At 28.6% G+C, this 14,177-nt stretch overlaps 1 protein-coding gene and 1 long non-coding RNA gene across 5 annotated transcripts in view; one reads left to right on the top strand and one right to left on the bottom strand.

Moving 5' to 3' along the window:
• Nucleotides 1-3,042: 3,042 nt before the first annotated feature.
• On the bottom strand, nucleotides 3,043-3,618 carry LOC101492281 (uncharacterized). Its single transcript, XM_004513479.3, has one exon. It carries the CDS (start codon nucleotides 3,616-3,618, stop codon nucleotides 3,043-3,045), a length of 576 nt encoding a protein of 191 aa, XP_004513536.3.
• An 8,341-nt stretch (nucleotides 3,619-11,959) lies between these two features.
• The window catches only part of LOC101515742 (uncharacterized), a 4,220-nt gene continuing 2,002 nt past the window's right edge, over nucleotides 11,960-14,177 (top strand). For 3 of the 4 annotated variants that reach the window (XR_001144703.3, XR_012161808.1, XR_001144701.3), the window contains exons 1-5: nucleotides 11,961-12,671; nucleotides 12,754-13,037; nucleotides 13,541-13,611; nucleotides 13,723-13,899; nucleotides 13,982-14,059. This is a non-coding gene — a long non-coding RNA (uncharacterized lncRNA). Of the gene's footprint in view, nucleotides 12,672-12,753; nucleotides 13,038-13,540; nucleotides 13,612-13,722; nucleotides 13,900-13,981; nucleotides 14,060-14,177 lie in introns of all 4 variants that reach the window. The other variant, XR_001144702.3, reaches the window with a different exon arrangement.

The raw sequence follows: 14,177 nt of genomic DNA, 5'->3' as shown, positions 1-14,177 counted from the left end.
GTTATTCAAAATTAAAATTAAAGAACCAAATCGAAAAATAAATAAATGACTAAAACGTTAACTGAAATTAAATTAAGTGACCACAAATGATATATATATATATTATATATATATTTGGCTTTATTGGTTGGGTGGAGTCGCACGGAGAATAAGAGAAGTTAAAGAATTCAATCATAATACTAATGATACTAATATTAGTTGTTAAAAAAACCATATATCATTTGTTAAATTTGATTTTTTTAAAACATTAAGTTTACACAACAAATAAAGCCAACTATATATATGTTATTCTTTTATTTACAAAATTTATCAAAATTTTCAAACAAAATCCATAAAATTAATTATATTTTTCAATATAATACAAATTTCATCAAATTCGTAACTTTAATCTTCAAATAAACTCATATTTTCATTCTTTATTTGATATTGTTAGAGATGAAAATATGAGTTTATTTAAAGATTTAAGTTATGAATGTGATGAAATTTACATTATATTAAGGATGATAATTAATTTTATGGGTTTTGCTTGAAATTTTTGGTGAATTTTTGCAAAAAAGAAAAAAAAGGATAACGTTGTTGACATTTTAAAACATAACAGATCAAATTGTCACTCAAAATTAAAATAAAGAACCAAATCGAGAAGAAAAAACAGAAGATAAAAGACTAAAACGCTAATTAAAATTAACTTAAGTGACCACGAGTTGTATTTATATATATATATATATATATATATATATATATATATATATATATATATTTGTCTTTATTGGTTGGGGAGAGTTGCATAGAGAATAAGAATAAGAGAAGTTAAAGAATTCAATACTAATATTAGCTGTTAAAAAAACAACATATCATTTGTTAAATTTGATTTTTTAAAACTTTGAGATTACACAACAATTATTCAAATTCAAATATCTAACTTTCATTTTACAATTAGCTTGTCTACAAATAAAATGTAATATGTGTTTATTATATTGTAAATCAAACAAAAAAGAAATATTTAATCTCCTTCGTTAGAATCCCTTAATAAATGCACCTTTTTAAAAAAAGAAAGAAAACAAAATCTTTCTTTTCGTTATTCTTTATCCAACACTAAAAAATAGGTTCTTTATCCAACACTAAAAATAGGTAGAGAATAATTCCAATTAGATTGAAAGACCATTCTTTCTCTTGAAGTTACATTCACTTTGCTCTTAATTTTTTGTTAATATGAAGAAAAAATAGTAAATACTACTATAAATTCATATACAATTATGAGATTTCATGTTTGAATTTTAGATAAGACGTCAAAACTAATATTGACAATTTTGTTACTTGATCTAAAATTTAAAAGACTTCTTAAAAGTATCATTGAATGTTTAACACAATAATATACCCCTATTTTATTTAAGAAAAATAATTGTAATCTAAATATTAACGTTATTATTAAATTATTTATAATTATATGTTTTTCTTGCATATTTGGAAATTTATTATAGGTGAAAATGTGATATCCCTGTTTGATTTATTTTTCGTCTTTAGTTTTTAAATACTCTTTTATAATTCAAATTTTGAAAACTAATTTTAAAAAGAAAACAAAATAAAAAATTGTTTGATATTATCAATTTTGAAAACTATTTTGAAGAAGGGAAAAGGAAAAAACTTGTTTGGTAAATTTATTTCAAAAATATATTCTAAAACATAAAAAAAAAAAAAAAAGCAAATACACTTAAAATATATTTTGTTTATTAGTATTCTACTTTAATTTTAGGGTTAAATATATTTTTAGTTTCTTTAAAATTTTGATATTACTGAAATAAAATATGTTTAATTGTCCTTTAATGATAAAATTTTTAAATAATTTTTTGCAATCATATTTATAACATTTTGAAAATATCCTCCACAAAAATTTAGATTTTTTTTAACTTTAGATAAATTAAATATGAAATCTTTTAAACTTAAAATATCAAAATAAAAGCAATGAAAATATGAACCTAAGAAGTTGATTTTTGAGCTTATTTTTTGTGGATTCTTTTTATAATGTCATAAAATGTATGAAAAAAATTCATTAAAAAAATATGTTTCCTTAACAACAAAGACTAAAATTGCATACATAATAATTTTGCAGGGACTAAAAATTATATTTTTATTTTCTAAATACTAAAATTAAAAGGTTGAAATTTTATAAGGGCCAAATATAAATTTAATTCTTAATTTTAATATTGCAAATTATTAACTCCGATAATCTTAGTATAATATAAAATGTGTTAACACATTTCCATTTTTATTTATTATATTTAATGATAAAGATAATAAGAAATTCACCATATGTTTTTATCAACGATATTTATGGTGCAAAGCACGACATATTTATAATATTTTTTTACCAAGAATACGTTTAATATTTTTTATATGTTTTTTTTTTTAAGTGAGAGTACTAAATATTTTACTGCAATGGATGTTTGATGGTAATTTGTTGGGTTTTTTATATAAATATCTCATTTTTAAATTTTTAATACTAGATTACCCTACTTTCAAAAAATAATATCAGATTGTCCTACTTTTTATCCCCAGTTGCAAGTCGCAACCTGGGGATGCGACTTCCTGAAGGAAAAAAATTTGAACTTCACTAGATGGTCGCATCTTGGGGATACGACCTCCTACTTGCCTTAAAATTTTTTTTTCTGTTGAATTTGTTATTATATTTTTGGGTATATTATATTAGATATATCATATTTATTATTATTAAATATTTTAAAAATAATTATAACATTAAAAAATACAAAATATTATTATAAATAATAAAAATAATTAAGTTAATAATATTATATAACTTTTAATAATTATTATAATATTAAAAATAATAATAATAATTTTAATAATAATAAAAAGAAAATTCTATTAATAAAATAAAATAAAAATACATTAACATATAAGCATAAATACATTAAAAATAATAATTTTAATAATAATAATAATAATAATAATTTTAATATTAATAATAAGAAAATTATATTAATACATTAAAATAAAATTACATTAAATTAAAAGAAAAAAAATACATCAATTTTGAGTAGATGTGCCAGCAGCGTTTGGACAATGTTTCTTAGTATGACCAGATACCCGACATAATCCGCACTTTCTTGGGACTCTATCCGTAGTGTCCATTTCTGTTCTAATGCGCTTGGTCTTTGGGCGACCTTTCTTGACTCTTCGCATTAGTGGATTGTGACACACCTTAACACCTTCATATTGTGGCCAATATCCTTCGTTTGGTATCGGTTGGAACGCTTCACTGTAGACTTTAAGTACTGTTTCCACCTTGTACACTTCGGATATAAGGCTCCAATAATCATATTTGATGCTAGAACATGCTGCTATCACATGTGAACAAGGCATATGTTTAGCTTGATATTTTCCACAATCGCACCACTTGTTGGGAAGATTTATACTGAAATGACCAATTGGTCGCCCTTCTTTTGGAACTACTGTCTCGTGGACCATGAAAGTGTGGTTGCTTCGATCAAAACTATCGACTCTATGACTATTTGATTTACGTATTTCCGATTTCATAAAAGTCATGCATTTTTCTGTGTATATCTGACCAGAAGCTAAAATTGATGCGTGTTGTTTTGCCATGGTTGGAAATAGTGTACCTGTTTTATAATATGTTGATTGGACCAAAGCAGTGATGGGAAGGTTGCGTGGTTCTTTTAATACTGCGTTCATCGACTCCACAAGGTTGGTGGTCATCTGACCCCAACGGCTACCTCCATCAAATGCTTGAATCCAATCTTGTCATGGTATATTGTCTAACCATTTCAAAGCTTCTGGGTTTACGATGCCAATTTCTCTGCGGTAGTATCGATATGTAGACTCATTGATTGAGTAACCTGTATTGAAACAGCAGACAATGCATTATTACACTAATTATAAAACTTCATAATTTAATTTTTAATTAATGATAAGAAGTAAGAATTAAATTATTACCCATAGAAATAACCTTGTTCTTCAAAGCATTATCCTTAAATTCCCTTGAAAAATTTTGTGAAATATGTCGAACGCAAAACACATGCTTTGACGGAGGATGTTGCCACCCATTATTGTGATTATTGTAAGCACTTTTGATAGATTCTTGTCTATCTGAAATCAAACAAATGTTGGCTTGTCGAGTGACGTGTGATCTCAAATTTCTCAAAAAGAAACTCCAAGTCTCTTTTGTCTCACATTCACAAGAGCATAAGCAATTGGAATGATATTGTCGTTCCCATCCTGTGCAACTGCTACCAATAGAGTTCTCTTATACTTGTCGTATAACCAAGTTCCATCAACTTGTACAATTGGTTTGCAAAATTTAAACGCAGATATGCATGGAACGTAAGCCCAAAATAGTCTATGAAAGATTGTCATCCCATTTATCAAACCATGTTCATTATAAGTTGGGATTGTTTCCATTTTAATAATGGTTCCTGGAGCAAACGTTTGCATAACTAATAACCATCGTAGAAGTTGATTGTAAGACTCTTCCCAATTGTCATAAATTTGTTCGATTGCCTTATTTTTTTCTCAACCAAGCCTTTCTATAACTAATTGTGTAGTTATACAAAGCCTGAATCTGAGCAATAATGACCTTCACTTTGATTGAAGGGTCCACCCTCATAACTTGCATTATACTTGCACATATCATGTTAGAATTAAGCTTTGTATGATCTTGTGATAGTGCAGAATTTGTGCATGTATGATCATTCAATTTCCCAATCACCCACAATTCATTTTTTTTGCGTTTTGAAGCTCTACATCTAAACAAACAATTTGGATGTGAACAAATAATAACGTACCTTTCTAGATCTGATTTTTGCACCACAAAGTTCAATGATTGTTTTAGATGGTAACGCTTGATTGCATGTACACATTCATCCTTGTTCTGAAACTTCATTCCAACTTCAAGAGTTCCATCTAAATTTGGGACTTCGTCAATGAACATGTGATCAAATTCAGTTGGTTGGTTTGCGGTGGATAGATTGATGTTCTTCATATGGAATTGTGGATCGAATACAGGTGGGATAAGTTGATCTTCTGCTTCCATATTTTCATCAACATCATCATCGTCAGAATCACCAGATGATTCATCGAAGTATGTTTCATCATCTTCACTATAATCACCTAATTCTTCCTCATTGATATTTTATATTAATGTCTTATATATAGAATATTTTATATATTATTAATTTATATATTGTTAATTTTATATTTTATATTATTAATTTTAGAATCCATCGAAGGATAAACTAAAATGTCATGGTCATGCCAATAAAAAACCGAACCAAGTCATATTACCGTATTTGCAACAAGCTGGATTTGGTGAAGTGATCAAACTAGGAAACTACAAGGTCGATGTCGGTTTGATTACTGCTATGGTTGAAAGGTGCAGACCAGAAACTCATACTTTTCATCTCCCGGTAGGTGAGTGCACAATAACTTTAGAAGACGTATATTATATTTTAGGATTAAATGTGTCTGGTATTCCTATTAGCGGTTCAAATTTTGTGAACGTTAAAGATGTTTGTCAATAATATTTAGGAGTTATCCCACCCGAAGGAGCAACAAAAGGTAATTCTATTAAATTAAAATGGCTCAAAGATACTTTTGATAATGTCGGTGAAAACGCATCCGAATTAGAAAAATAAGCATCATGTCGAGCCTATATATTACGTACGATTGGAGGATTGTTGATGCCAGACAAATCCAATAATCGTGTACATTTAAAATATCTTTCACTCTTGGGCGATTTAAATAAAGCATCCCACCATAGTTGGGGTTCGGCAATTTTAGCAACACTCTATAGAAAATTATGTCTTGCTACGAAACCCAACGTAATATCGATGGGAGGATGTGCATTGTTGTTGCAAAATTGGGCATGGTATGAGTTGTGTTGCTCCAGATGCACCAAGTGCATGGATATTTCCACTTGCACAAACGTAACTATTGCACATAATTTTTATATATTTTTTATTTTTTAAAACTTATTATTTACCGTATTCGTATTACTAATTTTATTATATTTTTATTTTTTATATATTCGACAGATTTAATTTTGGGGGTTTAAATTTCAGTAAAGTTCCTCACAACGATATAGAAGGATACCGGAATACAATCGATCATATGATGGTTTTCTCATGTAGTTGCACTTTTAAATTTTATTTATATCTCTTAATATTCACTTTAGCCTGTTTTTTTAACATCCAGTTTCGTTGGAGACCGTATCTCGGATTCCAACACGAGGTACCCGAACAAGATCAACACTTGGGCTGCATGTACCTATATGCACTGCTATCATATTGTCGAAAAACATCATGCAGATAGAGTCGCGCTTCAGTTCGGCTTTCATCAACAAATTCCGCAACCTCCAACAGATATGACGCTCTACCATGAGATCGACATGAGACGTGGCATTGATGATAATTGGAGTGTGGTTTGGAAATATGAGATTCAACATTGGAATGAACGTCAGAATTACATATTGCAAGGTCAGTACGTCGAAGGTGTTTTACGCCACACTAACGAATATATGAATTGGTTCACGCATCACACTAAATTATACATATCTGTGGAAAGATACATGCGCGATCCACGTTTGCAACCTTCAACATATCCTGATGTTCACTCTATGCCTCAATCAATCCCACAACAAAATATCATGCACCAAACACCGTCTTTATCATCACCACAACATTTTCATGAAGCTGCAGATATACCGACTTAATACTACGTTCCTTCAGTGCCAACAATACCCACTCCCATTAATCCGACCGAGAGAAGAATTTTCTATAATTTGCTTGGTACTCATTGCACAACTCCTGAGTCGGCTTATGCGGCTTTTGATTCTATGTATAATGTCGAAACTCAAAATTATACGGAAGCAGGTGGTAGTGGTTCTAATCCACAAATAGATTACATCGAGGATCAACCACAACAACCTCAAGTTGTTCAAAGGGCTAGACGAGTTCGACGACGGCGTAGATGTGGAACTGGAGGTTATTTAGATGACAATAATTAATTTTTATTTGATGTATTTTTTTTATTTGTAGTATTTTTTTCTTTTTTTTAATGTATTTTTTCTTTTAATTTAATGTATTTTTATTTTATTTTATTAATAGAATTTTCTTTTTATTATTATTATTATTCTTTTTTTTATTATAATAATTATTAAAAGTTATATAATATTATTAAATTAATTAATTTAATTATTTATAACAATATTTTGTATTTTTTAATGTTATATTTATTTTTAAAATATTTAATAATAATAAATATAATATACCCAATAATAAATAACAAAATTTAACAACCAAAGAATATATAATATTAAAATACATTATTGAATATATTAAATAATAAAATTATTTTTATTTTATTAATAGAATTTTCTTTTTATTATTATGATTAAAATTATTATTATTATTATAATAATTATTAAAAGTTATATAATATTATTAACTTAATTATTTTTAAAATATTTAAAATAATAAATATAATATATCCAATATAATATACCCAAAAATATAATAACAAAATTCAACAAAAAAAAAATTAAGGCAAGTAGGAGGTGGCATCCCCAGAATGCGACCATCTAGTGAAGTTCAAATTTTTTTTCTTCGGGAAGTCGCATCCCCAGGTTGTGACTTGCAACTGAAGCTAAAAAGTAGGACAATCTGATATTATTTTTTGGAAGTGGAACAATCTAGTATTAAAAATTTAAAAAGAGAATATTTATATAAAAAACCCTAATTTGTTCATACGTTTGACACTAGCTATCAAATTGTTAAAAGCTTGTACGCGTTTTTCCAAAAAAAATTTTTTTGTACATGTTAGTTATGTCTACAACAAGAAAAGAATATGTTATTACAGTTCTGCATATTTTCAAAAAAATTTGTTTGAATGAAAAAAGGAAAAACTGAAATGAAAACATGTTTAGAGTGATTTGATTATTTGCTTTTAAAAACAAATAAATTGAAAAAAATTTATAAAATAATTTGACAAAACATTATAATCAAACAACTTTTAAAGTTTTTCAATTTTTAAATACAAAAAACTGAATCAAACAAATCCAATTTTGCCAATGACAACCCTCTCAATCAATTGAGTAAAAAGAATCTACCAATGGCAATTTGTTGATTTAATTATTATTATTGCTAGTAACTTTTCTCAAACTTTAAAAATTTCATCTGTGTTATAACAAAAATAATTTTCTGGATCGTCCTTTTGAAAACTAATTTGAGTACATTAATTATTATTTTCATTTTTTAGGGGAATTTTTATTATCATTTTTTATGAAAGGAGTTATTATTATTAGGCTTAATTGCACTTTTGGTCCCCCTATTATAGGTGAAAATTGAAAGTAGTCCCTCCATTTTGTTTCTCCTCAGTTTTAGTCCCCCAACAGAATTTGAGTCCAAATCATGATGAGTTGTCATTTTTTAATGACGTGGCAGACGCATACGTGGAATAAACTTATTATTATATTATTTGTGATTAAAAAATATAATTTATATTTTTAAAAATCATTATTATAATTGTTAAAAATAATTATTACAAATAAAATTTATTTGTTAAAGTTAAATTAAAAGAAAAAACACCTAAAATCAAAATCAAATGGATTCACTCATGAACCCTAAAATCATGAACCCTAAAATCATTCTCAAATAAGCTAACACACTAAAATATAAAACCCAAAAATAATGACATGCATGTAAAACTTACTTGCTTTACTATGAACAAAAAAACCAGAACTTGGAACTTGTAACAGAAATGAAACATGAGAACCAGCATCAGCAGCTTTAAGAAAGTAATCATCAAGCTCTTTGATAACTTCAACAAGATCTTTACTGTTCCTTGAAACCACCATTGCAAGCTCACTTGGTGTCTCTTTAGAATACCCCACTACACCAGACGCCGGAGTCGCCATACTCGCCGCCGCACCACCGGCCATCACCACCACCTCAGAACCAGTAGTAGTAGTGGCTTCCCACTCTTCCTCCGTCGCTGACCTCGGCGAAGGAGGCGGCGGCGGTTGCTGCATGAAAGGATCCCAGAAATCCCAACCGGAAGAAATCACCGGCGGCGGCGGTGGGGGTGGCGGCGGTGGCGGTGGAAGAGCCGGGGAAGCCGTCCCGGAAGTCCATGTGTAAGAACTGATACTCGGACTCATCGGCGGTGGAGGAGGCGGCGGCATTGGCGACGGAGCTCGCGGCGGAAGAATGGGCTGAGGGTCAGGAGGAAGATGGTGGTTAAGATGAGTGGTTTTTTCAGCGTTTGCAAAGTGAAACAAAGCTGAACCAGTTGAACGAAGAGATCGAATGTACATAACATGTGCAGCTGAAAAAGCGTGTCTTGCTTCATGATTTTAGGGTTCAGAATGATTTTAGGGTTCATGATTTTAGGGTTCATGAGTGAATCCTTTTGATTTTGATTTGTTTAGGATTTTTGATTTTAGGTGTTTTTTCTTTTAATTTAATTTTAACAAATAAATTTTATTTGTAATAATGATTTTTAACAATTATAATAATGATTTTTAAAAATATAAATTATATTTTTTAATCACAAATAATATAATAATAAGTTTATTCCACGTATGCGTCTGCCACATCAGCTTTTTATTGACACGTCATTAAAAAAATGACAACTAATCATGATTTGGACTCAAATTCTGTTTGGGGACTAAAACTGAGGAGAAACAAAATGGGGGGACTACTTTCAATTTTCACCTATAATAGGGGGACCAAAAGTGCAATTAAGCCTTATTATTATCATTGATAAACTAATAATCAATTATATTCTCATATTTACATTGATGGACGAGTCTTAATAAATAAGTATCAATTCTTATATCATACATCATAATCAGTAATTAATTAATTAATTATTATTATACTTTGAATTTATAATCAAATTAATAAATTATATTTCTTTTCTAATGAAATTAATGGATTTATGAAATATATTTCTTTTCTAATGAAATTAACAATAATAATATTATATATTTAAAAAATCATTAGTTATGAGGATGTGAACAGTGGAAAAAGAGGGGACCCACGGAGGCAGTGAGTATTATATCAAATGAAAGTGCATCCATCACTTTCACTTTCACTTTCACTTCCACTATCTCTCTCTCCGTCTTATCTCCATCCCCAGGCCCTCTCCACTGAAATAACTCCTATTAAAGTTGTGCCTGAGAAAGATTAAAAAATTATTGTGTTGTTATTTCAGTTTGTTTTAATTTCAAATGTAAGGCACATGGCAAACAAGTTCAATAAAGACGCTGAGTCAGACATGTTAATTACGTTGTTAACAGGTAGGCGCAATAATCCACTTTAGACGTGTCGTTGTCAGGCAATAAAGTAACTTATTCTTTTTAATGTATAAGTTTATATACAGAATGAACTAAACATACTTAATTACCATCTCTAATAATCAACTCAAATAATAAAGAAGCAGAAGCAAGAATCCTTTTTATTTGACAGTGGTTACATATAGTATTTTTTGGTGCTATGGTATTTTTTTTAAGTTTATTGAGTAAACTATATTTTTGGAAATATAAAAAGAAATTAAGGAAGTGGAAGAAGAATATGTATATATAAATAAACTATCACAGAATACAACGCTTTATGCTAAATGATAAGATTTTAGACATGTAAGTGGAAAACCAAAACGAAAATGACGTGAAAAGATTAAAGATGCATGATCTCAAATATGATCTATTTCGTTGTTCTTTCTATTCATATACACAAACTTTATAATCATTAAAATTTTTTTTTTCTTTTTTGTTTTTGTTCTGCTTGCTTATTTCTTAACCTTTGGCTTTTTGTGTGTATATATATATATATATATATATATATCCGAACCCAACATGACTAAAATTTAAGATTGAAATACTAAAAAATTGGTTGTGATGGTTCTTTTTATCTACAGCATATATATTCCTAACAATAATACGTGTATTTGATTATTGACAGCACAAGCTATTGATTCCCATTAAAATGGTGTAGAATCTTTTTGTGTTCATATCATCACTGGCTACTTATTAGATTTACTTTTGATTACATATTGAAGAATATTATTGACGTGAAAAGATAAAAAAAAAAAGAGGTTGGGAGTATCTAAATTGTCGATTTTAAATTTCTGCTTATTAAGTAAAAATAATTCATCTTATTGAGAATACATATATATTTATCCTCTTGAAATAAATTCTAGTTCACTCCACGTCATGCTGATTTCTAGTATCAAATTCAAAGATAATAACATATATAAAAATTAAACATTAATATCATTTGCTTATAAAAAACAATATCATTATTAAATATGAGGATATACATGCACTTAATTATTTGTTTCATCATCATTATTGGAGATTATCAATTCTAAATAATAGTTTTTCAACAATGTTGAAATTATTCAATTTATGTATAATAATAATAATAATAATAATAATAATAATAATAATAATAATAATAATAATAATAACCATCATCACTATCCATATTCTCTATTAGGCTTAAAAAAATGGTAACTTAAATTCAATTAATATTATTTTCTGAGAAATATAATTCTCTATTAGGCTTAAAAAAATGGTAACTTAAATTCAATTAATGTTATTTTCTGAGAAATATAAAAGAATCGCAACATTATTGTTGAAAACAAAAATAAGCTAATTAAACTTTGGCTATAATCTTCACGGGTGGTGTTTACCTTACAAATTAAAATTTCATGGAGCCACGAGGTCAGAACATACATACATATTCATATGTACATCCCACTCACTCACTCACAGGACCACACTTGAAATTCGAGAAAGCTTGAGATTCTCTGCATCCATTTTGATACTGACTTGCCACTTCGTTTTGCATATAATAATTAATTATGGCCCACCCTGACTTTATTCTTATACTATGTATCATAACCTTTGTTTCACGGTTCTCTTCCAATGTTTGGGCACAGTCATGGTAGTAGGTTCAATCATTTTCAATTTAAGCATAAGTTAAAATTTTTTTCTTTCTATTAATAGAAAGTTTAAAATATCTAAATACTCCTCCTACTACCACTACCACTCATCATCCTCCTCCTCCTCTCCTCCTCCTCATCCTCCTCGTACTACTACTACTCCTCATTCTTCTTCTAATCTTTATTCATTCTACTCCTCCTCCTACTACTACTCCTACCACTACTCCTACCACTTCTCCTCCTCCTACTCCTCCCCCTCCTCCCCCTCCTCCTCCTCCTACTACTACTACTCCTCCTCCTCCTCCTTCAACTACTCATACTCCTACCACTACTCCTCATTCTTCTTCTAACCTTTATTCGTTCTATTTTTTGTTTGTTTGTTATTTTCAAACATTATTAATATCACATCTCTTCACTTCTCTATTTGTACAAGATGAAAAACACTTGTTTTATGATTTCTTCCCTAATACTTTCTTTATATATTTTGCATCTTTCATCTCCCTTCTCCATCTCTTATTATTCAAATTCTAACAACGACAAAATAACTAACTTATCTAATCAACCAGAGGTGAAATTCTACCAATACTCTTGTTATATCTGTGTCGATAAAATACAAAAAATATTTTTATTTTATTATTTTATTGAAGCAGAAGTTCAGCGAACTTCAAAACCAATAGTTATGTGGCTATATGGAGGTAATATGAATTCAACCACTTCAATTAAAAAAAATATTTTGAAATTTAATGTATCTAAGAATATATGTTGTGGGTTTTGAAGGGTCGGACTGTTCTTCCGTAGGACTTGGAGCTTTCAAAGAGCATGGTCTTTTTAAACCAACTGACAAAGCTTTAGTCAAGAACGACTACGGTTGGAACAAAGCTAATTAGAAAAATTAATTTTGTTGAATTTTAGTAACATTATTGTGCATTTCTAAAATTGTTTTTGTCCAATTTGATAACGTACTGAGGCCAACATGCTTTATTTGGAATCACCCGCCGGCGTTGGCTTCTCATACCCCATCAACCAATCATTCTATTACCACTTGACTGATGAAATGACGGGTATATTTACTTTTTCTTGTGCAAAGCACGTGAATAATTCCTTAAATGTTAAGTTGAACTTATAAGTGATTACATTAAATATAAATGATTAAAATAAAGTGTTTAGTTGAAAATTTTACATTTTATTTAAATAAGATTTCATTTTAGAGAGGTAAATGTAAAACTAGATTCATATAAAATACAATTTCAACGTAATTCACTTAATTATTTAAAAAAAAACATAATTTCAAAACAACTCATGTACTCATCAAAACATGCACTTCTAGTCTGAATTGATATGATTATATTAATTTTAGCTATGTTTGGCACTATCTTTGTAATCTACAACAAGAAATAATCTTATTTTTTTGAAACAATGGTTCACAAAATTTACACAGTACATAAACAATAAGTTCTTCATCACTGAAAAAAGCTATGCATGTAGTATTTTTATTCAATGTTATATGATTAATATGTTTATTTTGGAAGTTAAGTTGGATGATAACAAATGCTTTTGTTTTCAGGTCACTTTGCACCTCAACTTGCAAAACTCATTGTAAAAACCAAAACCAACATACATTTAAAAGGAATAGCCGTGAGTACAAATAAATTTATTAATTCTTATACGATAATATTATATTGTATTTTATAAAAGAAATATGCTAGTTCATACTAGTAACGTTAATTTCTCTTTTGATATTTGTAGATAGGTAACCCCGTTTAATACAGATTATAACTCTAGGAGTCAATTTTGGTGGTCTCATGGCTTGATATCAAATTCAACCTATGAGTTACTTACCAAAGTTTACAACTATTCCCGAATTAAGAGGGTGGAACAGTTAATTCCACTTACGTAAAAATTAATAAGCGATTGCAGACGGAGGTTAGTATATTTATATCTTTAATATTCTTTTATTTGAACTAAAACCCTTCCATTAAACTAACACTTTATTATTTATGTATAGGTTGGTAGTTTCACCGATCCTTTTCGTATTAGTCACCCTCCGTGTCTAACAACAGGAGATCATACAGGGAATCCACGTGTATAATACACTTATTCTTACTCTTTTGTTTTTTTTTTCTATATCATTTTCTTATACTTTTTTTCTATTGAAACTTGATTTATCATTTAGAACTTTATTATAACTTCAAAATACCTTG

Source organism: Cicer arietinum, chromosome 1, assembly GCF_000331145.2.
Source record: "Cicer arietinum cultivar CDC Frontier isolate Library 1 chromosome 1, Cicar.CDCFrontier_v2.0, whole genome shotgun sequence".
Classification (NCBI taxonomy): domain Eukaryota; kingdom Viridiplantae; phylum Streptophyta; class Magnoliopsida; order Fabales; family Fabaceae; genus Cicer; species Cicer arietinum.
The sequence above is the reverse complement of the archived record's forward strand: the minus strand, read 5'-3'. Positions and strand labels throughout refer to the sequence as shown.